The sequence below is a fragment of the Artemia franciscana genome, chromosome 9 (genome assembly GCF_032884065.1).
Source record: "Artemia franciscana chromosome 9, ASM3288406v1, whole genome shotgun sequence".
In the NCBI taxonomy this organism is placed as follows: Eukaryota; Metazoa; Arthropoda; class Branchiopoda; order Anostraca; family Artemiidae; genus Artemia; species Artemia franciscana.
This window is the reverse complement of record NC_088871.1, coordinates 27,443,582-27,471,131: the sequence shown is the minus strand read 5'-3', so window position 1 is coordinate 27,471,131 and position 27,550 is coordinate 27,443,582. Positions and strand designations below refer to the sequence as shown.

The window sequence follows — 27,550 nt, the reverse complement described above, 5'->3', positions numbered from 1 at the left end:
TCATTGTGCAGAAAAGGAAAAAAAATCGCTGGAAGGAAAAGTAGTTTTTATCCCACCATTCGGACAATTAAAAGAAACAAAGGTTCGGCCCATTTCATAGAGCATGTGAGTAAGTTAAAAATGAAAATGAAAAGCGAATAAATACGCGGTTAGAAGACATGCGACACCAAATATGTGAGCGAGTCAGTGAAAATCAGCCTGAACAGCGAGAATCAAAACTTGTCAAAATTGAAAATGATAGCGAGGATGATTGGGTTTGGGATTTCGACATGGATAAGGTCATAAATGCCTAACATACCGTTATTAAAAAACAAAGGTTCGGCGATGTGTATATCATAATGATTAAATACAAGCCGAGATAAAACGAACCAAATAAGTTGAAAATGATAGCGATGGTTATTAGGTTTTAGATTTTTACATGGTTAAGGTCATCAATGCCTACCATACGTTTGAAAATCAAAAACCTGGACCAGATAAAATTGTTTGAAGACAAAGAAGTTTTTGTCCCACCACCTGAACATTTAAAAGAAACAAAGGCTCGACAACATATCTCTCATATTGACAAAAAAAAACGAGGCAAAAGATGGTTTTGTCCCACCACCTGAAAAATTAAAATAAACAAAGGTTCGGCGATATGTCTTTCACAATGACAAAAGACAAGCTGAAACAAAAAGTTGAAGGTTCAATAAAAAAGTAATTTTACAAAGGCATTACTTCTAATTTAAGGTCCATTTGCACGTCATGACAACAAGAACAGGCTCAAATTGTTGGCATTTAGAAAACAAGCAACAGTGAGAATCTATATATAGAAGCCTGCCACGTGCCTAGGGCCAGAGGGTTTCGTCTCAGGGTTTCAGTTAAATATTTTTAAATAATGAATTCATCGCTTATTTCTATGACAATCTACCTTAGTTCTGCCCTAAGATGGATAGATGGATGGATTATAGACTATCTATCAACAACTTTTGATAATATTCATTCTTGAAAAAGAATTGTCCGCATATATATATATATATATATATATATATATATATATATATATATATATATATATATATATATATATATATATCGTATATCGAACAGAAATAAGTTCATTAAAAACTTCCAAAGTTATCAGATACGCTTGAAAAGTTATTTCTTGGTTAAGGTGTCTTCGCTTAGTTATGCAGAAATGATTTTAAGAAATATTGCAGTACTTACGCCATCTTGTTTGTCTCTTTTGAAGGCACCATGGAGATATTCTAGAGAAACGTCGTCGTTTTCATTTAGCCACTGCATTACAAATGGCTCAAACCACCTAAACCAGAAAAAAAATCCCATACAGCATTGATGCCACAAATAGAATAGAACAACAACAAGACATGAGCACTGATATACAAAGTTTCCAATTATTTAGCCATTCTAAGGTTTTTTTCATTTTCATGACATAAAAATTGCTAATGTTTGCTCTAGCCAATTTTTAAATGAAGAAACAGCAGTTTATTTGGCTAAAAGTAAGGAACAGCTAAAAAACTTAAACCAATCAGAAATTATTCCGTATAATAGGTCAGCTGCCCCTTCCTCAACCCTTACTTTGTACGCTTAAATTTTAAACTTCTGTAAGAATATTTCTCATTCAAACGCAAGTTTTTGTTGAACAGTTTTTCAAACAGTTCGTGGTAACGAACTGTAGTAAGGAGCGACCCGGCTCAATAGTAACCAAAACTCTAAAAAATGGAATTTTGATACCAATAGCTACCGCAAAAGAATCGTATTTTAATGCTGATTTTAAATATATAGGTTTCATCAAGTTTAGTCTTAATCCATCAAAAGTTATGAGCCTGAGAAAATTTGTGTTATTTTAGAAAATAGGGGGAAACACTCCCTAAAAGTCATAGAATCTTAACGAAAATCACACCATCAGATTCAGCGTATCAGAGAACCCTACTGTAGAAGTTTCAAGCTCCTCTCTACAAAAATGTGGGATTTTGTATTTTTTACCAGAAGGGAGATCACGGATGCGTGCTTATTTGTTTGTTTTTTTTTCCCAGGGGTGATCGTATCTACCCAGTTGTCCTAGAATAGTGCGAGAGGGCTCATTCTAACGGAAATGAAAAGTTCTAGTGCCCTATTAAGTGATCAAAAAATTGGAGGGCACCTAGGCCCCCTCCCACGCTAATTATTTTCCCAAAATCAACGGATCAAAATTCTGAGATAGCCATTTTATTCAACGTAGTCGAAAAACAATGTCTTTGGGGACGACTTACTCCCCCACAGTCCCAGTGGGAGGGGCTACAAGTTACAAACTTTGACCAGTAATTACATATAGTAATGGTTATTGGGAAGTGTACAGGCGTGTTCAGGAGGATTTTTTGGTTGGGGTAGGGGTTGAGAAGAGGGGTATAGGCTGGGGAAACTTTCCATCGAGGAATTTTGTCATGGTGGAAGAAAATTTCCATGAAGGGAGCGCGGGATTTACTAGCATTATTAAAAAAAAAAACAATGAAAAAATAAATATGAAAAAGATTTTTTTTTTCCGCTGGAAGTAAGGAGCAGCATTAAAACTTAAAACGAACAGAAATTATTACCCATATGGGGGGCTCACCTCCTCCTAATACCCAGCTCTTTACGCTAAAGTATTTTTAGTAATTTCAACTATTTATTCTACGGCTTTTGTGATTCAGGGGTCATTCTTAATGAATTGGGACAAAATTTAAGCTTTAGTGTAAAGAGCGAGGTACTGACGAGGGGACGAACCCCCTCATATCTATATATATAAAAATAAGTTGTCTGTGTGTGGATCTGTGGATCAGGTGACGTCACCTGAAAAAACTGGATCAGGTGACGTCAAAACTGAAAAAACTAAAAAAGGCAAAAACTACAAAAAAACTAAAAACTAATAAAAAAAATAAAAAAGCTAAAAAACTAAAAAAACTAAAAAAAGGCAAAAACTACAAAAAAAAACTAAAAACTAATAAAAAAGCTAAAAAACTAATAAAAAAATAAAAAAGCTAAAAAACTAAAAAAACTAAAAAAAGGTAAAAAACTAAAAAAACTAAAAACTAAAAAAAACTAAAAAAAAGGAAAAAACTGAAAAATAAGCTAAAATAAAGGTAAAAACCAATAAAAAACTAAAAAAAAACTGAAAAAACTAAAAAAAGGCAAAAACTACAAAAAAAACTAAAAACTAATAAAAAAAGTAATAAAGCTAAAAAACTAAAAAAACTAAAAAAACTAAAAAAAGGTAAAAAACTAAAAAAAATAAAAAATAAAAAAAAACTAAAAAAAAGGAAAAAACTGAAAAATAAGCTAAAATAAAGGTAAAAACCAATAAAAAACTAAAAAGAAAAAAAGGAAAAAACTAAAAAAAAATTTTCATCTAAAAAACTAAAAAAAACTAAAAAAGGTAAAAACTAAAAGAACTAAAAAAGAAAAAAATAAATGACGACACTCAAAGAGAAAGCGACCAGGACAAAAGGAATGTTCGATTAGCAATCAACAAAGCACCGGGACACAGGGAGTATAAATGACGACCAGGACATAAGTAAAAAAAAAAACTAACAAAACTAAAAAGAAGGTAAAAACTACAAAAAAACTAAAAGAAAAAAACTAAAAAAAGGCAAAAACTACAAAAAAACTAAAAACTAATAAAAAAGCTAAAAAACTAAAAAAATTAAAAAAAGGCAAAAACTACAAAAAAACTAAAAACTAATAAAAAAAATAAAAAAGCTAAAAAACTAAAAAAACTAAAAAAACTAAAAAAAGGTAAAAAACTAAAAAAACTAAAAACTAAAAAAAACTAAAAAAAAGAAAAAAAGGAAAAAACTAAAAAAAATTTTCATCTAAAAAACTAAAAAAACTAAAAAAGGTAAAAACTAAAAGAACTAAAAAAGAAAAAAATAAATGACGAGACAAAAGGAATGTTCGATTAGCAATCAACAAAGCACCGGGACACAGGGAGTATAAATGACGACCAGGACATAAGTAAAAAAAAAAACTAACAAAACTAAAAAGAAGGTAAAAACTACAAAAAAACTAAAAAGAAAAAAAAACTAAAAACTAATAAAAAAACTAAAAAATCTAAAAATCTAAATAAACTAAAAAAGAAAAAAAAAGGAAAAAAATAAAGGAGAAAAAGAAAACTAAAAAACGAATGTATATACAGACCGGGACACCGGGATACAAATGACGACCGGGACACAGGGAATATAAATGACGACCGGGACACAGGGACACAACTACAACGGGGACACCGGGGGAAACAGGGGGATATAAATGACGACCGGGACACCGGGACAGGGAATGGTCGATTAGCAATCACCATCAACAAAGCTCAAGGGCAATCATTAGAATCATGAGGTATAGATCTGAATACAGATTGTTTTCCCATGGACCATTATATGTTGCATGTTCAAGAGTCAGTAAACCTGACAATCTATTTATATGCAAAGACAATGGGACAGCAAAGAATGTTGTATATTCGCAAGTTTTACGTAGTTAAAACCATATATATATATATATATATATATATATATATATATATATATATATATATATATATATATATATATATATATATATATATATATATATATATATATATATATATATATATATATCTATATTCACAGGTGGGACATAGGGACACAACTACAATGGCGCGTAACTAATATGGCGCGTAACGACTTACGCGCGCGGGGGGGGGCTTGGGGGGGGCGAAGCGCCCCCACCAACTAGGTGTTGGGGTGGCGCGAAGCGCCACCCCAACAGCTAGTATGTAATAAAAACATGAGAATACAAAACTTCTTTACGTAAGCTAATTTATAACTTACGTATATCTTTTACTAATAAAAATATTCGTAAAAAATTATAAGTTCTAGTTACCTTTTTTATTAACCAAAAAATTGGAAGGCAACTAGGCTTCCTCCCCCGCTCTTTTTCTTCAAAATCATTCGATCAAAATTATGAGAAAGCCATTTAGCCAAAAAAAAATAAATATGCAAATTTCGTTTTAATTATTCCTCTGCGGAGAGCCAAAGTCAAAACATGCATTGATTCAAAAACGTTGAGAAATTAAATAAGAAAAACAAGTTTTTTTAACTGAAAGTAAGGAGCGACATTAAAACTTAAAACGAACAGAAATTACTTCGTATATAAAAGGGGCTGCTTCCTCACCAACGCCCCGCTCTTTACGCTAAAGTTTTTAATGTATTAAAAAGGAGGCTTGAGAGAAAGAGTAAAACTTTAGCGTAAAGAGCGGGGCGTTGGTGAGGAAGCAGCCCCTTTCATATACGAAGTAATTTCTGTTCGTTTTAAGTTTAATGTCGCTCCTTACTTTCAGTTAAAAAAACTTGTTTTATTTTATTTAATCTTTAGACAAAATGACAAAAGACCAGAGTTTCAATCAGTTCGTGGTAATGAACTGTAGTAAGGAGCGACCAGGCTCAATAGTAAACGAAATTCTAAAAAACAGAATTTTGATACTAATAGATATATCAAAAGAATCGCATTTTGATGACGATTTAAATATATAAGTGTAATCAAATTTGGTCTTACCTATCAAAAGTTACGAGCCTAAGAAAATTTGCCTCATTTTGGAAAACAGGTGGAAACACCCTCTAAAAGTCATAGAATCTTAACTAAAATCACACCAACGCACCCAGCGTATCAGAGAACCCTACTGTAGAAGTATCAAGCCTCTATCTACAAATGTGGAATTTCGTATTTTTCGCCAGAAGACCGATCATGGGTGCGTGTTTATTTACTTAATTTTTTCCCCAGGGGTGATCGTATCGACCCAGTGGTGCTAGAATGTCTCAAGAAGGCTCATTTTAATAAATTGAAAGTTCTAGTGCCCTTTATAAGGGACCGAAAAATTGGAGGGCATCTAGGCCCCCTTCCACCCTCATTTTTTTCCCAAAGTCAAAGGATCAAAATTTTGAGATAGTGATTTTATTCAGCATAGTCAAAAAAGTTAATAACAACGTGTTTGGCGACGACTCACTCCCTCAAAGTCCAAGGGAAGGGGCTGCAAGTTACAAAATTTGACCAGTGCTTAGGTATAGTAATGGTCATTGGGAAGTTTGCAGATGTATTCTGTTTTTTTTTGTTGGAAGGGGGTTGAGGGGAGGAGGTTTACGTGGGAGGATCTTTCAATCGAGAAATTTGTCATGGGAGAAGATAGTTTCCATGAAGGGGGCGCAGGCTATTCTAGCACTATTTAAAACAAAAACAAAACAATTAAAAAGTAAATATGGAAAAGTTTTTTTTTCAACTGAAAGTAAGGAGCAGCATTAACACTTAAAAAGAACAGAAATTATTAAGCATATTTGGGGTTTATGTCCTCCTAAATATCTCGCTCTTTACGCTAAAGTATTTTTAGTAATTTCAACTATTTATTCTACAGTCTTTGTGATTCAGGGGTAATTCTTAAAGAATTGGGACAAAATTTAAACTTTATTGTAGAGAGCGAGGTCGTAAACCCCCTCTTGTACGTAATAAAAACAAATATAGAAGTTCGTTACGTAAGTTAATTCGTAAGTTACGTATATTTTCTACTAATATAAACGTTCGTATAAAACTAAAAGTTCTAGTTGCCTTTTAAGTGACCCTCCTCCCCCACCCCTTTTTCTAATAATATATGTCTCCAATGAATCGATTGCTGTGGCATTTTTAGAGGAGACTTATGGTCATCCATATCTCACCTCTATGGGTCCCGAATACCCTTCCCCCAACTTTTCGCTTCCCCTTTTTGATCTTAGAATTTTCTTTTTTGAACTTTGAGAATTTGTTTTGGTCAACTTAGAAATTTTTCCCACTTTTTGGGGGGACTTTCGTTTTAAATGTATTCAAATGATACTATATATACTTATAACAAAAGAATTTCACTTGAGATCATCTCCATTCTGCTGCGATTCCAAACCAAGCTAACAATATCCCCGTTAAAAAAAGTGCTCTCCTTCCCCAGACCCACACTCCCCTTACTCCCTCCTGGCCCCTACAATTAGCCAACAAATAACTGCTCGCCTTAGTAGCCGTTTACTTTTCCTAAGTTCCTTGTTATGAACGCTGAAAGCCTGAATTTTGACAAAGTGAACGAACTAGAGGCCCTCTCCCAATTACATAAAATTGATGTAATTGTTGTAACAGAGGTCCAGGCACAAATCCCTGACCTTTAAAAATCAATAACTGCTCCTAATTCATAAAAATTCGTCCTCATGACAACTCCCTAGGTAAAAAGAAGGTGGAATATTATTATTTGTAGGTGACTATCTTTTCCCTAAATTTATTCATATTCCCAACCTTTCAGATTACGATGAAGTCGTTTGGGTAAGTGTGAGACCCAAAGTCCTGCCTCGCCCCTTTAATTTGATTGTTTTTTCCTGCTTTTAATATTCCCAAATCAAAACGCTGCACAAAGACAGCGGTTTTTCCAGAAACTACAAAGTAGTGCCGGATTTGTCCTCTGTAAGTTCACAAACGCCGGTATTTTCCTAGTAGGTGATGCCAATGACCTAAAGTTAAATTTCCTTTGTAGTTCGCTCAGTTTAAAACAAATAGTAAAAGTACCAACAACCAAAGTAAATACTACTCTTGATCTGATTTGCACGAATATTCACACTTTTTATAGCTTACCCGTTGCTTTAACCCCTTTAGGAGGAAGCTACCATTTTTATTTATGAATGAAGCCTCTTTCCAAGTTTAATCATACATTTTCTGTTGCGCAATTCTCTTATCGTCCAATTTCTAATGAAGGCCTCTTCGAGTTTGGATCTTAGATTACACATGAAAACTGGCCAGCTCTTTAGGGGAAAAATGACATTAATGTTGTCTTACTTCCAAAATCCGATTAAAACCAAATACTTAGAATCTTTCCCTAAGAAAAAAGTAAAATCGTTTTCTAATGACAAACTTTACATTATTAGTCTGTTAAAAAAGCTAATTAGACTAAACATTAATCTTTTTCAGAATGGTAAAAAATCTGAAGCTAACTCACTGCGTAAAGATATAAAAAAAGAAATACGTAAATCTGCTTCTGCGTATTACAAATGTAGGGTCAAGAATTTGTTTTCTACTAAGCCAAAACAGTGGTGCAATAGTATATAAAAAAATAATTGCGGGAAAGCACATAATAACATAGATTTCCATTTACAAGAAGAGTCCCTCGTTACAACCATGATCTGAACGAATTTCTTTCCTCCATACTTCAAAGCCCCCCTTCCCTCTCTATAAATAATGCCTATAATCTACAGCCTCCCAATTTCCCTAGTATTTTGCCCTCAGACGTTGAGGCAAAAATTAAAACATTAAAAAGTGCAGCACTTGTCCAGTAGACATCCCAATTGTACTAATTAAAGTCTTTGCAGACATCCTTTCAGAACCTTTGTCAGTACTTTTTAATGAAATTACCTCTACTAGTAAGTTCCCTGATTCTTGGAAATTAGGTTTTATTTCTCCCTTAAAAAAGAAGGGTAGCAAACAAGATTTTGCCGGTGCCCGGCCCATTACTCTTACTTCGGTATTTTACAATTTTTATGAAAGCTTTTTAGCATATTGGCTGAAAGTAAAAATAATCCCAAATGTCAACCAAAGGCAATTCTGAAATTTGCGCTCTACCTCTACCCTAACTTGAAAGTCCAATACCTAGCTCAATGTTATCGCAGTTGACTTACAAAACGCTTTTGATTCCATTAGTCACAATAAATTGGCAAAAAACTAACCAACAACTTCCTAGTTAACCCCTATTTAATAAAAATAATTTTGTCCTTCCTTTCTAATAGAACGCAAGTCGTCAAATACCTGAATATTTTTTCTGATCCCCTCCCAATTTATAATTGTGTACATCAGGGAACCCTCATTGGCCCAATTTTATTTCTTACCTAAAGGTGCCTAAGAATTATCTTCAATGAGAGCAAAGTGCCTTACATTTCCCTTCTTCGGAGAGCAAATCTAGTCAGCCTTAAGGAAAGGAGAGCACAAATTTCCTTGCGTTTTGTCCACAATGCTGTACATAATCCTCGTATATATATATATATATATATATATATATATATATATATATATATATATATATATATATATATATATATATATATATATATATATATATATATATATATATAAATAAGTTGTCTGTGGATGTGTCTGTCAGGATTTAAGACATGCGTTCACGTAGAAATCTATTAATGTTTAACTTTAAAATGACTGATGAACTTACAATGGCAACAGCCGAGGAAGATGCTCAAAGAGTCTATGCCAAAAAACTTGCTGCTGATAGAGAAAGTCAGAAAAGAAAGCGTGCCGAGAAATCAAAAGAACAGCAAGGAAACAGGCTTGAGGCTGATAGAGAAAGAAAGAACAGAAAGCGTGCCGAGGAACTACCAGAGCAACGCGAAAGCAGACTTGCTGCCAAAAGAGAAAGTGAAAAAGAAGGCGTGCCGAGGAACTACCAGAGCACCATGAAACCAGACTTGCTGCTAAAAGAGAAAGTGAAAAAAGAAGGCGTGCCGAGGAATCACAAGAACAGCAAGAAATCAGGCTTGCTGCTGATAGAGAAAGTAAGAAAAGAAAGCGTGCCGAGGAATCAGAGCAACCTGAAAGGTATCGCCTGGCATTCAGGTACAGCCCAGTCGATGATTATAGCTTGAGTAGATGTGTTCAAATCGGGACAATGTCTAAAATTTGTCCCTATTGCAAGGCCTTGAAGTTCAATGGTGAAACAATGGGAATGTGTTGCGCCTCAGGAAAAGTTAAACTTCCTCTATTGCCTGCACCACCAGAGCCATTGAAGACTTTCCTTACTGGAACTACGTCAGAATCTAAGCGTCTTTTGTCACAAATCAGAAAATACAACTCATGTTTCCAAATGACGTCGTTTGGAGCCCAAATCGAAAATCCAGATCAATTTATGTCTACTTTCAAAGTAAAAGGGAAAATTATCATAGAGCAGGGTCCCTTCTACCATTCTCAGGCGAGAATCATAAATTTTTACAATTGTACTTCATCAGTGATAGAAATTCTGAATTGAATGCACGTTGCGAAATTTCTCCCAACGTTGAAAGGACAATCGTTTCCCAATTGCAACATCTTTTCCACGAAAATAATAATTTAGTGCGTCTGTTCAAAACAGAAATCGATTTGATGCCTACTGATACGCATAAAATTGTTATTTCCGCTGACAAAACGCCTCCTGGCCAACATGTGCGTAGATACAATGCTCCAACTATCGACGAAGTGGCAATCGTTATGGTCGGTGATCAGTTTTTACCTCGAGATATTATTCTTCATAAGCGAAACGCTCAGTTGTTAAGAATTGCTGAAACTCATCGATGCTACGATGCCCTACAATATCCCATCATTTTTTGGGATGGAGCCGACGGCTATCACTTTAATATTAAATTGATGAATCCACCCACTAACAAAGAAATGAATAAGAAATGCAGTGCAATGCATTATTATTCCTATAGACTAATGATTTGGCAGGACGAAGAAAATTATATTTTAAAACTTTTCGCTTTGCAAAAATGATTCTTTTGCAAAAAAACTGCTGTATACTGAAGTGCCTTCGTATTACACGTGGAATACTAAAAATAAATCATTTGAACGTTGAAAACAGGGTAAGTCAGTCGACGGCCAACCTACCATCTTCAAAGATACCACGATAGGAAGACTCTACACCGTTCACCCCAATCAACATGAATGCTTCTTTCTACGCCTGCTTTTGGTGAATGTACCCGGTCCGACATCCTTTGATTATTTGAGAACTGTAAACGGTACTATACATGACACTTACCGTAGTGCATGCCAAGATCTGAATTTATTGGAGAATGACCAACACTGGGATAACAGCATCAATGACGCGTGCGAAACGTCAACCCCAAGTCAAATTTGTGCATTGTTTGGCATTATTTTAACAACTTGCTCTCCATCAGCTCCTACAGAGTTATGGGAAAAATATAAGTCAAAAATATCCGAAGATATACTCCATCGAAAACAGTTAGAGACGTCAGATATGACTTTTGATTTTACATCAGAAATTTATAACTACACTTTAGTTATTATAGAAGATTTGTGCGTACGTATGGCAAACAAACCTCTTCAGGATTTGGGAATGCCTTCACCTAACCGTATTGCTGCTGTTTCGACATGTGTAGAATTGGATCGTGAACAAAGTTACAGTACGAGTGATCTATTGTCGTATGTACAAAATAACATTTCCAAGTTAACGTCGGAACAAAAAGACATTTATGATACGATAATGCATTGTGTCGATAACAACGTTGGAGAAATTTTCTTTTTGGATGCGCCAGAAGGTACTGGTATAACGTTTGTGATAAAACTGATTCTGGCATCAATTCGATCAAAAAATGATATATTGTTGGCAATTGCGTCGTCCGGAATAGCCGCAACATTGCTGCCTGGTGGAAGAACTGCTCATTCCGCTTTGAAATTGCCTCTGAGTTTGCATTCTACAGAAACTCCCACGTGCAATATTTCCAAATCATCTGGGATGGGTAAAGTATTGCAGCAATGCAAACTTATTATTTGGGATGAGTGCACAATGGCACACAAAAAATCGCTCGAGGCTCTGGATCAATGCTTGAAAGATTTGCGAGGGAAGTCGAAACCCTTTGGCAGCACATTAATATTGCTTGCGGGAGATTTCAGGCAAACATTACCTATAATACCTAGATCAACTCCTGCAGACGAAATGAATGCTTGCCTGAAAAATTCTAATTTATGGGCACACGTAAAAACATTAAAATTAACTACAAATATGCGTGTCCGATTGCAAAACGATGACTCTGGTCAAACATTTCCAGATCAATTGCTGGCAATTGGAAACAAAAAGCTCCCAGTAGACTCAATTTCAGGACGTATACAACTACTTGCTGATTTCTGTAATTTAATGACGTCCAAAAATGAATTGATTGAACAAGTATTTCCGAATATTCTAAAAAATTATAAAAATAATAAATGGCTAAGTGAAAGAGCGATTCTCGCACCCACAAATATAGACGTCCACGAAATCAACAATATTGTTTTGACCAAGATTCGAGACCAGGCAGTCCTTTACAAGTCAGTCGACACAGTTTTGGAACCAAATGAAGCGGTTAATTATCCATCTGAATTTTTAAATTCTGTGGATCTTTCAGGGTTTCCACCACACGTGCTACAACTAAAAATAGGCGTACCAATAATACTTTTAAGAAATATCAACCCACCAAAGCTTTGCAATGGCACGCGACTTGCCGTAAAAAAACAATGGAAAACCTAATAGAGGCCACTATCTTGACAGGGCCTTTTGAGGGTGAGGCTGTTCTTATTCCTCGCATTCCCATGATTCCAACGGATCTGCCTTTTCAATTTAAAAGATTGCAATTCCCAATTCGATTAGCATTTGCAATCACCATTAACAATGCTCAAGGTCAATCATTAGAAAAATGTGGTATTAATACTGATTGTTTTTCCCATGGACAATTGTACGTTGCATGTTCGAGGGTCGGTAAACCTGACAATCTATTTATATGCAGCGACAATTGGACAGCGAAGAATGTTGTATATTCGCAAGTTTTACGCAGTTAATTTGTATTGTATCTATCTATCTATCTATCTATATAAAAACGAGTTGTGTGTATGCATGTTTGTTTGTTTGTAAAAAGAGCGTTTGCATATGACGTCATTATTAGTACATACGGCTTTGTATATGCACAGACAATGGGAAAGCCAAGAATGTTGTATATTCGCAATTTTTACGTAGTTTGAAACACATATATAAATCTATCTATATTCACAGGTGGGACACAGGGACACAACTACAATGGCGCGTAACAACTTACGCGCGCGGGGGGGCTTGGGGGGGTGCGAAGCGCTCCACCAACTAGGTGTTGGGGTGGCGCGAAGCGCCACCCCAACAGCTAGTATATATATATATATATATATATATATATATATATATATATATATATATATATATATATATATGTATATATATATATATATATATATATATATATATATATATATATGTATATATATATATATATATATATATATATATATATATATATATATATATATATATATATATATATATATATATATATATATATATATATATATATATATATATATATATATATATATATATATATATATATGTATGATATATATATACTGCCTATGATGTATATATATGTATATACATCATAGGCAGTGCAATAGCGCAGCCTAAGTAAAGAGTGACATGGGTACAATGTATTATTTTTTTTTGTTTAGACATGTACTTTTTATTGAAGGAGTGGTCGTATAAACTTCAAAAAGGGTTAATTCGATTGGAAATTGAAAGGCTCAGTGCCCTTTTTATAGTCGAAAGTCACTAGAGGGCAACTAACAACCCTCCCACGCCTAACATTTCCTAAAACACGTTCAATCAAAATTTTGATACAACCATTTTGTTCAAAGTAATTGAAAGGTCCGGAACTTATATCTTTGAGGATGACAACCCCCCCTAGAGTCCTCAAGGCTAGAGTTGTAAGTTTTGGCCCGGGGGCATATAAGGTTTATATAGAAATAGCGGCTTCCCCACTCCCCAAATCACATAATCAAATACATCATCAACCCTTAGGTCTCAAAGGGTATCCGCAAGAAACGCAGTGGTTAAAATTAGAAATCAGGTGACCTAGTTCACCAATTTATTCAGTTGCTGCTTCGTCTGTTTGAGTGAATGAATTTTTTCTTTTATTTCTCCAGTTTTTCATTAGTATCCGTCGTTGGCAGTTCAAATTTATCTGGAGTTTTTGCAAGTCGCGGATATTGGCGAATAACTCACTTTATTGTTTGTTAGGTATTTGATTTTAATTCTTTTAACTTTTGGTCTTTTATTGAATTTTATTTAATTTTTTGGCAGTTTTTTTCATTGGTTTTGTTGTACTTTCCGCACTTGTTTTTTGACTTTTTATTTTTTCGTTGATCATATTATTTTTTTCGCGCCGAGGAAGAGAGGTGGTTGTTCTCTCAAAATATTCGCTTTCTGTGTTTTCTTCAGTATTTTCATTTGGCCGTTAAAAACTCCATTTTTGATCGTTTTCTTTCCCACCATTTCTCCAGACCCATTCCATAAAAATTTGACATAGCGATTTTATTCAACGTAATTGAAAGGTCTGGAAGGGCAAGGGATGTGAATTATGCCCTTGGGCCCTATAAGGCACATATAGAAAGGGTGATTGTATAACCCTTTGAGGGGGCAAATTGGATGGGTAATCAGAAGTTCGAGTGCTCTTCTTAAGATTCAGAGTGATCGGAGGCTGGCCCCATACACCTGGTATTTTCCCTAAACATATCTTATTTTAATTTTGAGATGGCCATTTGTTGTCGTAGAAACTTCAAAAACAGCTCATTCGATTGGAAATTCAAAGGGCCAGTGATTTAATAGTCGAAAGTGACTGAAGGGCAACTAATCATTCCTCCCACGCCCACAGTTTCCCAAACCATATCAAAATTGTTTTAGATAGCCATTTTGTTAAACGTAATTGAAAGGAAGGGAAATTATGTCTTTGAGGATGACAACCACCTCACAGTCCTCAGGACAAGAGTTGTAAGTTATACCCTGGGCGCATATAGAGTATATGTCGAAAGGGTGGTCATCTAAACTTCATAGGGGGCTCATTGGATTCGTAATTAGAAGTTCTAGTGCCCTTTTTAAGACTCACAGTGGTTGGAGGGTGGATACTTATTTCGCCACTTTTGTTTTTGATTCATTCTGATCTTCGTTGTTACCTGTATTGCATTTGCATGTTTCTTGGTTCTACATTTTTGTTTTTGACTCGCTGTTGTTCTTGCTGAGGGTTATCTTCTAACCACATATTTATTCTAACTTTATTTTTGTTTCCTACTTGTTGAAATTGTCATTTTTGCAAAAATTCCAAACTCATGTTTGTTCTTCATATTCATTTATCATTGCTTCAGACATTTTTTCAATGCCCTTTGCCTTAGCGGCTCGGATGTCTTGTCAAATTTGATGGTCTTTTTCTGTTGAGTTTTTCAACCGAAAAACGCAGAAAGGGGGATCGCCCCCTCCTAAACACCTCGCTCTTTACACTGAAGTTCTTTTGGTACTTTTAAAAAAGTTTCTTATTGTTCTAATTAAACGACACTTGTGTTTCAGGAGTCGTTCTTAAAGAATTGAGATAAAATTCAAACTTTAGCATACAGAGCAAGGTATTGAAGAGGGGGCAATCCCCATCATATATAATTATTTCTGTTCGTTTAAAGTTTTAATAATGCTCCTTACCTTCGGTTGAAAAAACTTCTTTTTTGTATTTAAATTCCGATGGTTTTTTAAATAATATGAGGGAATCTGGCCCAACCTCCACGGAGAAATCCCCCTCCCCACAGAAATCTCCTCTAGACAATTTAGTCCTGGTGAAAATTTATCCCTGACAATTACCTTTAACCGCTCCATGTCTAAAACTGAGACGTAAAAGACGAAGCAACACATTTAAAAATAATTTTATTTAGGAATTTCACTGAATTTCGCCAATGTATAATTTCTCCTGATAAGTTCACCCCCCGGAAACTTCCCTCCCCATGGAAAACTCCCACGTGGAAAAACTCCAGCAGAATGTTCTTCACCCCCATACAAAAATTTATACATACTTCCCAATTACAAATACTGTGCGTAAATGATTAGGAAATTTTACAACTTAAAGACCATTCTTCTGGGGCTTTGGGAGGGGGGTCATATTATATCCAAAAGCTAGTTATTGGGCCTTTCAATTATGATGAACAAAATGGCAATATAAAACTTTTGATCAGACGATTTTGGAAAAAAGGGGCGGAGGAGAAGGCCTAGTTGCCCTCCAGTGTTTTCGCTCACTTAAAAAGGGTACTAGAACTTTTAGTTTTAGTTCAAAGGATCCCTCTAGCCATATTCTAGGACCAATAGGTCGATTCGGTCATCCCTGGGGAAAAAAAAAAAACAACAAATAATCACGAATCCGTGATCTTTCTTCGGGCAAAAAATACAAATTCCACATTTTTGCAGATAGGAGCCTGAAACCTCTACACTTGGGTTTTCTGATAAGCTGGATCTGATGGTATGATTTCCATTGAAACTATATGACTATTAGGGGGTGCTTCTGCCTTTTTCCAAAATCATGGGGAAGACAAAACTTAATGAAACTTATATATTTGTAATCAACATAATAAATCGATCTTTTGATATATCTACTAGTTTCAAAATTCCGATTTTTAGAGTTTCTGTTGTTATTGAATCGGATCATTCCTTACTTACAGTTTGTCACCACAGAATGCTTGATTGCTAGAGTAGACGTAGGAAGCCCCATTATATAAAGAATGATTTGCCCCTTAGAGATAAAATATAGCCTGGTAGTAAAAATATCCTCCGTGTGTCGTTGGTTCAGTGTGGAAAAATATTTTGTCTCGTAAAACCGGGGCTCTTGGAGAACTTTGTGAAGGCACTAGACAACAACTCAGTTGCTTTTTGGTTGCTATAATACAAGTTTCTAAACTTAAGATGTGCGAAAGTGAAAGATGCGTTCATAGGTCTCTTCATATAAGTAAGATCACTGCAGAGTCACTTTGAAGACTTACTTAGCAATATTGAAAAACATACCTGGTTGAAATTCGAGTTGGTTGTCGTCAATTTTCACGGAACGAATAAATCTGCTATCTATGTAAGTATTGCGTAAAAGTACATTTGTTTGCACAGATTGATGGGCTGTAACATATCCCTCAAGATTTATTTTCTTGGTTAGCATCTCGAGTGATTTCCTGAGAACCTAGGTTCTGTCAGTGATGGACATGGCAAACGTTTTCTTCAGGACATTCCGGTATTTATACTATCAGGGTCGTAGGAGAGCAACAGAGTTGACTGAATAAGCGTTCAAAAAGAGTAAAAGCTATGGTAGCCGCTGAAGCTAGGTAATAAATTTTCTTATTTGTGAACTGGGTAAACTGTGGCTTACGATCTTTACATTTCGATCGAAACAGACGAAATCTAGTAAAAGAACTTGAGAGAAATTAAATTCAACTGAAATAAACATTGGTTTAAAAATTTGGTTTGTTGACCTTCTGTTTCCATTGGCAAGCGTCACTCTTTACTTACCGCTCCCAACCATAAACGATTCGATTAATTCTTTTTTAAATTAATAAAAAATGTACCAAAAAGCGGAGAGTGAAAGGCCAAAAATATACGGTGTACTCTGTTTACCATTAAATTTAAAAAACTCTGAAAAGAAACAATAATAAATCCCAGTGACTAATAGCCCAATACAAAGCAGAAGGAGTATTACTTACGCCGGGTATTCTGGCACTGCACTTTTGTACTGGGGAAGGTCTTTGACATAGTGACTATAAAGCCACTTGACTTTGAAGTGAAGGTTCATGTATTGGGAGGACTTGCATAGCCTCTGCTGTTCATGCTCTTCTAAGGCGTACTTCATATCAACAGCAAATTGGGTCCACATAATATAACAAGATAGCTGAAAATGCAAACTTAATTTAATATATTCCCAAAAATTTCTCATTTTTATTTATCTATTTATTCATGAACGTTATCCGAGAAAGTGATAGGTAAAATTTATTGCGTCAGCCTAAATGAGCTACTTGACTTAGCTTCTGAAAATGAAATTATTCATGCGTTTACTTTATTCAAGCCTATTAAATATTATACATTTTTAAAATCAATGCAACTAAGCACTACTATTTGCAATATATGCTCAACTATGCACCAATTAGCAATTAAAATCGCCTATTGCATTTACAGATATAAAACGATTTATACTTTAGCTCATCTTTAGGCGTCAACTTTAGAAGCTATAAATTTAAATTAAAAAATTATCATTATGTCTGGATTAAAACTGTTGAAAAAGTTTCTCCAAAATGCGAAAAGCAACCCATACAATAGATTATTATAGAAAAAAACTGAAAAGATATAAAATATTATTGATACAATGAAAAAGACTATGCCAATAAAAAAAGAACAGAAATCAATTTAAAGAACTTTTCCCCACAAAGTAAGTTTTTCAAAGAAAAGTAATGAGCCCCATTAATCCAAGAATGAGCAAAAATAAAGTCAAATAATCTTCCAAGCGTAAAACCAATACAAATCACTATCAATAAATAAACGAACAGAAATTACAATAGATAGCCGAATCAAACTCAAAACGAGCAAAACTTCACCTGAGTAGGGCTGGTAGCCTTCATACCTTGTCAAGACCAGAAGAGCCCCCAGACCCATCAGGGCAAGGGCTGTAAGTTATGCCCTGGGGTTTTATAAGGGATATATATACAAAGAGTGGTCGTACAAAGTTCAGAGAAGACTCATTGGACTGGTATATCAGACGTTCTAATGCCTTCTTTAAAATTCCGAGTGATTGGAGGGTGGATACCCCCCACAACTCGTATTTTCCCGAAATGCATCTGATAGAAATTTTGAGATGGCCAGTTACTGTCATAAAAAATTCAAAACAGCTCATTCGATTGAAAATTCAAAGGGCCAGTGTCCTTTTTAATAGTTGATAGTGATTGGAGGGCAACCTCCCCTCCTCCGTGGCTCACCATTTCCCCAAAAATGTCCAATCAAAATTTGAGATAGCCATTTTGTTTAAAGTAATTGAAAGGCCCAGAAATTATGTCTTTGAGGATGACAAACACCTTACAGCCCTCAGGGCAAGGGTTATAAGTTATGCCCTGGGGCATATAAGGTGATATAGGGCATAAACAGAAAGGGTGATCGTGTAAAATTTGGATTGGGCTTATCGGATTAGCGATCAGAAGTTCTAGTGCCCTTTCTAAGATTGAGTGCTCGGAGGGTGGATACCCTTCCCCCCATGCTGCACTTTTCCGAACTGAATCTGATTGAAATTCCGAGATGGCTGTTTGTTGTTAAAAGAACTTCCAAAAGAGCTAATTTGATTGGAAATTGAAAGGGCTAGTGCCTTTTTTAATAGTCGAAAGTTTTTAGAGGGCAGCTAACCCCGCTCCTGCGCCCCCCAGACACATCCAATCAAAATTTTGAGATGGCCATTTTGTTCAACGTAATCTAAAGGGCCGTAAATTATGTATTTGAGGATGACAACCACCCTTCCCTCAACCCTCAGGGCAAGTGTTATAAGTTATGCCTTGGGGGCAAATAAGGTTTATATAGAATGGGTGAAAGTAGAAGCTTCGGAGGAGCGCTCAATGGATTGGTAATCAGAAGTTCTAGTGTCCTTTTTAAGATTGAGATTGATCGAAGGGTGGATACCCCCCATCCTCGTATTTTCCTGAAATTTTTAGATGGTTAACTCAAAATTTTAGTATGGCCAAGCTTTTAAGGAACGTTTAGGCGTTTAAATTAAAGAAAAAAACTGTATACATTCAACTGTATACATTCATGTTTTCACTAGGGTTTATGCAGCATCATAGGCAGCACCACTCTATAATAGGTAGGAATATCATTGAAAATTTTAAAAGATCTAATTTAATTCAAATTAAAAGTTCTGGTGCCAGTTTTAACAAGAGATTGGAGGGTAATCAGCCCTTCTCCCAAGCTCATTCATTTCCCAAACGCATCTGATCAAAATTTTGAAACATTCATTTTGTTAAGAATAGTGGAACGGTCCAGCAACCATGTCTTTAGGTATATAAGGCATGCCGACCCCCCAAAATTATACAATTGACCCATTATACTTTAAAAATAAATGTTGCTTTAAAATCAATCAAAAGACATTGCTTTTATGGTTGCCAATAAGACACCTCAGCAATATATCGAAAACGACTGGGGGTATTAAGTTGAAACTTTTAGGAATACTACTATTACTACTTCTGTTCTTACAATTTGAATAAATAAAAAGAGCGTAAGAGTATCCAGATTGTTAAATCTCATAGATAGAATCTTTTGTGAATAATATTAAGTTTTATTTCTTAGGCTCTATTAAGCCAAGAATGAGCAAAAATAAAGTCAAATAATCTTCCCAGCGTAAAACTACCACACATCACTAAAATAAATAAATGAAACTATAAATAAATAAATAAGCAAAACGAACAGAAATTACAATAGATAGCCCAATCAAACTAAAAATAGCAAAAATTAACATGAGCAGGGCTGATAACCCCCATACCTTCTCAAGACCAGAACACAATTTTCGCTTTATTGAAAACAAAATACACTCTAAATGTTTTCAGTTTTCTTATTTCATAAATAAAAAGTTATCAAAACTTTAAGGAATAAGTATCAGTATAAATATCAGTGTCAATTAAACTGACAATAAACGGTCATTTGTGTTTTTTCAGTAACGTGCAAATTGTGTTCTGGTCTTGAGAAGGTATGGGGGTTATCAGCACTGTAAACAAAATATGTTCTAAAAGTTTCTACTTTTCTTAGTTTCATAAATAAAAATTAGCAAAAATTTAAGGAATAAATATCAGTATATGTCAATTAAACTGAATTAAACTGTTCAATTAAACTGTTTTTGTTGTTTTTTTTCAGTAAAACGCAAATTATGTTCTGGTCTTGTGAAAGCATAAGGGTTATCAGCCCTACTCATGTTTATTTTTGCTCGTTTTGTGTCTGACTCGGATATTTATTGTAATTTCTGTTCGTTATAATAATTATAATAATAATTTATTTCTTACCCACAACAACACTATAAAAGTATTAAAATGTGGAGTACAAACAATTAAATACACAATAAAGAAGCAAAACATACAAAAATGAAAAGTAATGACAATAGAAATTTTTTACGTTAATACAAAAAATTAAATAAACACACAAAATAACGAACTATGAAAAAAAAATGAACATTAGATACACACAAAAAATGAAATTCAAAAAACACAAAGAGAAAAACAAATACATACACAAAGTCAACGAAAAAAACGGATAAGACGGTGGTGAGGGGATAGGCGCGCAGAAGCTGTACTGGAGAGTTGTCTGTGAAGAATCTCCAACTTTAAAGTTATGTCAGGAACTGAGAATTTTTTAACAAGAGTCCGGTTTTTTGTCCAAGGTGGAAGATACAGAAGAAATTTGCAAAATTTGAAATAATTTATCCGAATTCTTTTTAAATACCATTATTAAGTTGGGGGAAAAGACCTGAAGTATAAAGGACAGAATGATCACAGAAAGTAGAATAAAGTTTAACCAGCGCACGTCTATTATACTTCCCTCTATTTGCAACAATTTTTGCATAACCAATCTGAATCTTTTTACTTATATCACAAACAGTACGCTGACGTAAGCTCGAAAGATTGTTAGTAATAGAGATACCAAGCCAACGAATACAATCAACAAGCGGGATAGTGAAATTATTACAGTGAAGGGGAGTAGCAGTAATACAGTTATAGGGAAGAAACTCACATTTATCTATATTGATTGAAAGGCCAATATAAGAGAAAGAAAGCATCAGAAACTATAGAGACCATATTGGAAAGACCCTTTTTGGAACGGCTAATCAGAAGCAAGTCGTCAGCATACGCAAGATAAGAAACATCCGCAAGACCAGAAAGGCATGTACCTGAAATCTTAGCCATCACACTAGAAATACAAATCTTAAAAAGCGTAGGGGACAGAACACCACCCTGCCTAACACCTCTTCGCATTCTTATAGTAGTGTCTGGTGCAGATCCTAATTGAAGAAACGAATTTGAATACCAAAACCTAAGAAGCATTATAATAGAGAGATTGACCCCGGAATTATACAAGGAAAAAATGAGCTGACTATGGACCACACTATCAAACGCTTTCGAAAGATCCAAAGCACAAATATAAAGACTATTTCCCTTGGAAGAATTATCAGCCAATAGAGAAGACAGAATCTTATGCGCATGCTGACAACCCACCCCACTCCGAAAACCAAATTGGTTCTAATCCTCAATAATATTTTTAGTCAAAAATGGTAGAAGGATATACTCAAAAACCTTACTAATATTACAAGATACAGTAATAGCTCGATAGCAAGAACAATCAATCGGTGACTTTCCCCTTTTTAAAATTGACGAAACAGTGCCACACAGAAAACTCTCAGGTACGTATGAAGTACATAGACACATTTGAAAAAGAAGCTGAAAGTGAGATATAAGGGGGGTGCATTCAATCGGCATATGCATCTTAGAAATACCATCCTTATCTATTGAATTAGATTTTAAACTTTTAACAGCATTAATTACAGAAGAAAAAGATATGGGCACTATATGGCGTTGCGAAAACGTTGTACTAAAGAGTGGGGTAAGAAGGCGAGTATATACAGAATGCACTGAATAATTAATCACTGAAAAAATCGAAGTATAATGTTTATACCAAGCTGAAGTTGGAAGGCAATTACTTGTCATAGTTTCATCATTTATCTTGTCAGAATTGATCACTTTTCGCCAATCCTCCCTACTTACAGGGAAATCCATACCGCGGTAACGTGCCGACCTAAGATAAGGTTTATAATTGGTTTTAGTTTTACGTTTGATATCAGCGACACACCCAGAACTTGGCCGACCACATTCATTCCATATCTGTAGCCATAATTTTGCTTTATTTTTTATCGACTTTAAACAAGGGTCCATTGACCAGATAGGTTTTTGTGTTCTTTTACGAATACATTGTCGAGGTACGGCAGCTTCTTCTGCCCTTTTCATACACATCACAAGTTGGTTATAATAACAGTCAATATCGGCTTTACCATTCGTAGGTACCTGGCGCTGAAGAAGATGATATGGAACACGTATGGTAGAAAGAAGGGTTGTCAAGGTAGAGATGTAGTGCGGTATATTGGCTTTGCTCCAATTACTTTTTTCAAACCACTTCGATTTTTCTCGCGAGCAATTGGTTTCCGATAGATCAATATCCATCGTAAATGTCGCTGAAATTGGCATGTGGTCGGTATCTTGCTCGTTAACATGAACAGAAGCAGAAGAAGAGATGATACCAGGAGAGCAAATAATATGGTCAATATCACTTGTGCTTCCAGAATGATGAACATGTGAAAAATTGTGGGATTTGGGCACAACGCGGTATGAAGGAAGACACTCAAAAAGCAGTTCCCTTCTCACAGAAGATCGATTAATATCAGTATTTAGGTCCCAATTATTATATACTGTAGAGAGTTTAACAGTGCCTGATTCACAAGATTCTTAAGCAGACGACACGCCTTTCCGAATTTAGTTAAGGATCTGATCGAGTTTCCTTCATATGGGAGATAAGAGTTTATAAATACAATACTGCCGACACGCACAGCCAAAAAAAATTCGTCGGAGTAGAAGAGTACTGGGGAGGGTAGATGAATGTCCCGTTTAAAGACACATGCCAGTCCACCGGAAGGGCGACCACCAGTAGCTTTTGCTGGACTCAGGAACGCAGTATGATGCTGACTTCGACGCAAAAAATTCAAACTTGAAGCAGTGAGAAGATGCTCCTGGAAACATACCAAATCGTAGGAACCGTACAACTCATCAATAACAAAATCCTTATCTTTGGTGCCATTTATATTGAACAAAATAACTGAGATTGATGCACTCATGGTTGAAAGGTGGATTTGCACTTTATTCGATTCTTAATAACGGGGCAGGAAAAGCTATAGGAAGGATGTTTTTGGCCACAATTTGCGCAATTGGGATCAGCAATGCATGGCTCATCTTTTGTTGATATGTGTGGCCCTCCACAACGAGCACATTTCGGGAGAACGCTGGGACAGGAGTACTGTAGATGGTCTAGTGATCGCCATTTAAACAGCATTTGGTTAGGTCCTTAAACTCTTAAACAGGAAAAATTTCATAGCCCACTCTGAGGCCATGCTTGAAAAACGTAGATTGCGCAATAGAATCCAAAAACTCGATTTTCACAGACTTAGATAGGCCCAATCTCTTAGCATCTATGATACCGTGTTGGCTTCCGAGTACCGTAATGTCAACGTCGGTAGGAATATTACGTGATATACCAAAAAACCGCTTGAAAACCACTTTTGTTGTAGTACCGGAGATTGCGTTCTGGATTGACGAGCAGAAGTCCTCCGTAGCAGACTTGTCCATATTAATATACCACTTGTCATTGATGGGCTTTACGCTACGTACTATTTCATGTCCAGTAATTTGGTCTATAGCAGCTTTTCGCTTAAGAGGGTTAGATAAGGCGTCCGGAACCTTTGAGACGATAACTGTTGCATGCGAATCTAGCACTGAAGCCGGCTTGGGTAATTGGGGGAAGCTCAATTCATAATTGTGAAGTTTTGAGGACATTCCCAAAACAACCTGATGGAGCTCATTAAATTTTGAGAATAAAGAGGTGTAGGCAGTGGCAGGGAGGCAGGGTACTTCCGTAGGACGCTTTATGACGAATGTCGGAACATCAGTGTCAGTCTCGTCAAGAGATTTTAATAAAGTAATTATGTCGCTGAAATGGCTAACCAATGCATTAGTTCCCTTCCGAATAGGGCGATCTTCATGACCCGGACAAAGCTGCCACAATAACGTCTTTGCCACCTTGACCGAATTAGAGTAAAAAAACTCCAATCCATGCCTTTTAATCACGTCATCCTCTGCTCCAATTAGCAAATTGCTCTGTACAAAATTCAATACCGGCGAATAAACAAGGACAGAATTATCGTCACTGGTAACAGGCATCAGGCTGGTTCAATTTTTTTTCTACAATTGAATATATGATTTTCGTTTTTTTATTGATAGTGATTTGTGGTAGTTAACGTTTAGAAGATTATTTGACTTTATTTCTACTCATTTTTTGTCTCTATGGAGTTCTCTAATTTTCTTTGAAAGACTTGTTTTATGGAAAGAATTATGAAATTAATAATAAAGTGGGTATGGCAAGAGAAGTCGTTTAGTAACATAAATTAACTGATAAAAGCCATTAATTTGACAAATGCAATATTTTTTATTCCGGACATTCCGTCAATCATTAATTCAAGATCGTTGATCAAAATAGACGCAGCATGTCTGAATAGTCACTGTTGAGGGGAAGGATGGGGGACAATCCAAGAGTAGTCGTATAATAAGTTATAATAGTAATAAGCCTAGTCGTATCCGTAGTCGCGGTAATAGTATTGATAAAATAAATAGTAGCGGTAGTAGGTATAGTGATAGCCATAGAGCTGTGTGATTTCTGCAAATCAAAAACTTTATTTTTGGAACTTTATTTATATTATAAAGTTTGTAAACTTTATTTACAAGCATTGATGGTGAAAGTTAGGAAAATATACAAATCCGCAAGGCTTGGCTAAACTGAAGAGGGTCGAAGTTAATTTTACCTGGCCAATGTTGAGCTCTTGAGGAAATTGATTTAACACTGGTGCATAACTGTTTCTGTCTTCTTCAATTACAGAGACGATAAGTGCAATCAGTTTGTGCCAGAAGTCAACACTGTCTAGTCTTGGTCCGGATTCTTCAGCATCCCGTTTTGCTTCCGCTGGGTCCACCTTTGAAAAAGAGAATAAGTAAAAATATTGCTTCTCCTTATCAACTTAAATGTGTGCAATCCCTGGAATTCTGTCCCAGTCAGTCATTGCCAACTTTTGATAATCGAAAAAAAAAATAGTGAAAATAGCACTACAGTTCACGACTTTTCATTTTTCTTTCCTTAAATAGCATGGCGTCTCATTATTTTAGTAATCTATTCAGTGAGCAGTGGCGTCAATAAACGGAAATTAAGCGAGGGGGGACTTATTTTTTTTAATATTGGGGAATGCAATTTTGTTGTCTTTCCAATTTTTCCAATTTAAATGAAGAAAAAGCAAAATTTAGGGGAGGAGATCAATAAACTTTTGGGGTGATGCTTCCCTTTGCCAATCCCAGTTAACGCTATTGTCAGTAAGATGAAAGTGAATACTTGCCCAAATAAAAACATTGATAAGAAGCCCTGAGGTCAACACACGGATTTGCTGTTAGTAAATTGAGCTTTAGGAGTGTCTCACAATCTTCCAATCTATCCCAGCTCCTATTCACCCTCACATTTCCTCATCTTTCGCACAGGGATAACCTCCAGGCCTGGCCCCTAAATCTCAGTGTTGTATTTTTTATCCCGTAGTTTCTATTGTATTTTCCATATGGTCTAGGCATAAACTCTCATCTCAAACTATTTGTAAAATAGGACCAACGTCCCTACACTGCCAGGTATTAAATTGTTTCCCAATCTCGTCCTCCGTTATTACTCTATCACCATAGTTGATTTAGTCTTTGGTAATTGGTATTGATTATATTTAATCAACTAAGTAGTATGATTTAATTTGCATACTTCCTAAATGATCTCTGAATGATCCTGATTTAGAGGAGACTGATTATATCCATATATACGTGGTAGTTCGAATAGGAGAAGGAATAGCCACAAATAAGAGGGAGGCTTTCTCTCCCTCCCAAGGGCTAAAGTGGCATTTGTTTTTATGCCACTTGGTATTTACCAATTGATATATATATATATATATATATATATATATATATATATATATATATATATATATATATATATATATATATATATATATATATATATATATATATATATCTATATTAGATAGGATATGAAGTAATTTTTTTTGTCCGTTTTAAGTTTCAACTTCGCTCTTTACTTCCCTAAGTAAAGAGCTAACTAACTAAGACGATAATTTTTTCCAGGCCAAAAGTCGGCACTGCCAACTCTCGAGTTGCATATGATAACCCTTATATGTACATCTGCAATTTTAAGACATATCAAGTGGGTAACACTTAAGCCGTAAACAGACTTAACCATGAATTTAGCCAAAAAAAAAACCCACCGCCAAAGCCTTTATAAGTCAAATTATAACTTCGGTCTTTTTGCTTCTCATCACAAGACTCAAGCGCCACAACAGTGCTCGGTTTTTCACTTGCCAGCTGACTTTAAGATACCCTGGTAGGTCTGTAGAACAACCTGAAGTGACCTTTTAAACTCTGGGTAGAGAAAAACAATATTTGAAATGTAGACGGGCCAATTTAAGTAAATCCGTAAAATAAACAGCAGCGGAGATCATAAATCAAGTATATTGCTGGTGTAATGCATCTCTGGGAAGAAATTCCCAGAATTTTCTGGTGTATGAGTGTGTTCTTGAGTAAAAATAATGTTCATGATTTTTTTTTTCACGCTAAAGCTCTTCACGCTAAAGTTTTTTTTTAGCTCTTTAAAAAAACATCAGGTTCTAATTAAACGGCCCTTTGTTTCAGGAGTCATTCTTCAAAAGTTAAGACAAACCTTAGCATAAAGAGCAAAGTATTGAGAACAGGGACAAACTCCTCACAGACAGAATAATTTCTGTTCATTTTGAGCTTTAATGTTGCTCTTTACTTTCAGTTGATTTTTTTTTATTTAATATGCGATCGTTCTTCACATAATGCCGGTAAATCAGGCATTATGAAGCCTTATGAAGGGGAGCTTTATGAAGGCTCCCCATTCATAAGAAAATTCCTCCATTCAAAGTAAACTTCTCCGTGGAAAGTTCCTCACATGTAAAATAATTCCCTCCCCCGTAAAATTTCCTCCGGGCTATTCCATCCTCGCTGAAAATATTATAGGTAAATAATTGGTAAATTTTGTAACTTGAAGCCCTTTCCCCAAGGG

The 27,550-nt window shown here is 35.3% G+C and overlaps 1 protein-coding gene across 4 annotated transcripts in view; it reads right to left on the bottom strand.

The window, feature by feature from the left end:
* LOC136031216 (protein unc-13 homolog B-like) overlaps window positions 1-27,550 on the bottom strand; it is a 467,059-nt gene that overhangs the window by 74,761 nt on the left and 364,748 nt on the right. For all 4 annotated transcript variants that reach the window (XM_065710597.1, XM_065710594.1, XM_065710595.1 and 1 more), the window contains 3 exons: window positions 25,233-25,400; window positions 17,302-17,486; window positions 1,204-1,300 (listed from right to left, as the gene is read on the bottom strand). In XM_065710597.1, the coding sequence (XP_065566669.1) occupies window positions 1,204-1,300; window positions 17,302-17,486; window positions 25,233-25,400 (450 nt within the window). The remainder of the gene's footprint in view (window positions 1-1,203; window positions 1,301-17,301; window positions 17,487-25,232; window positions 25,401-27,550) is intronic.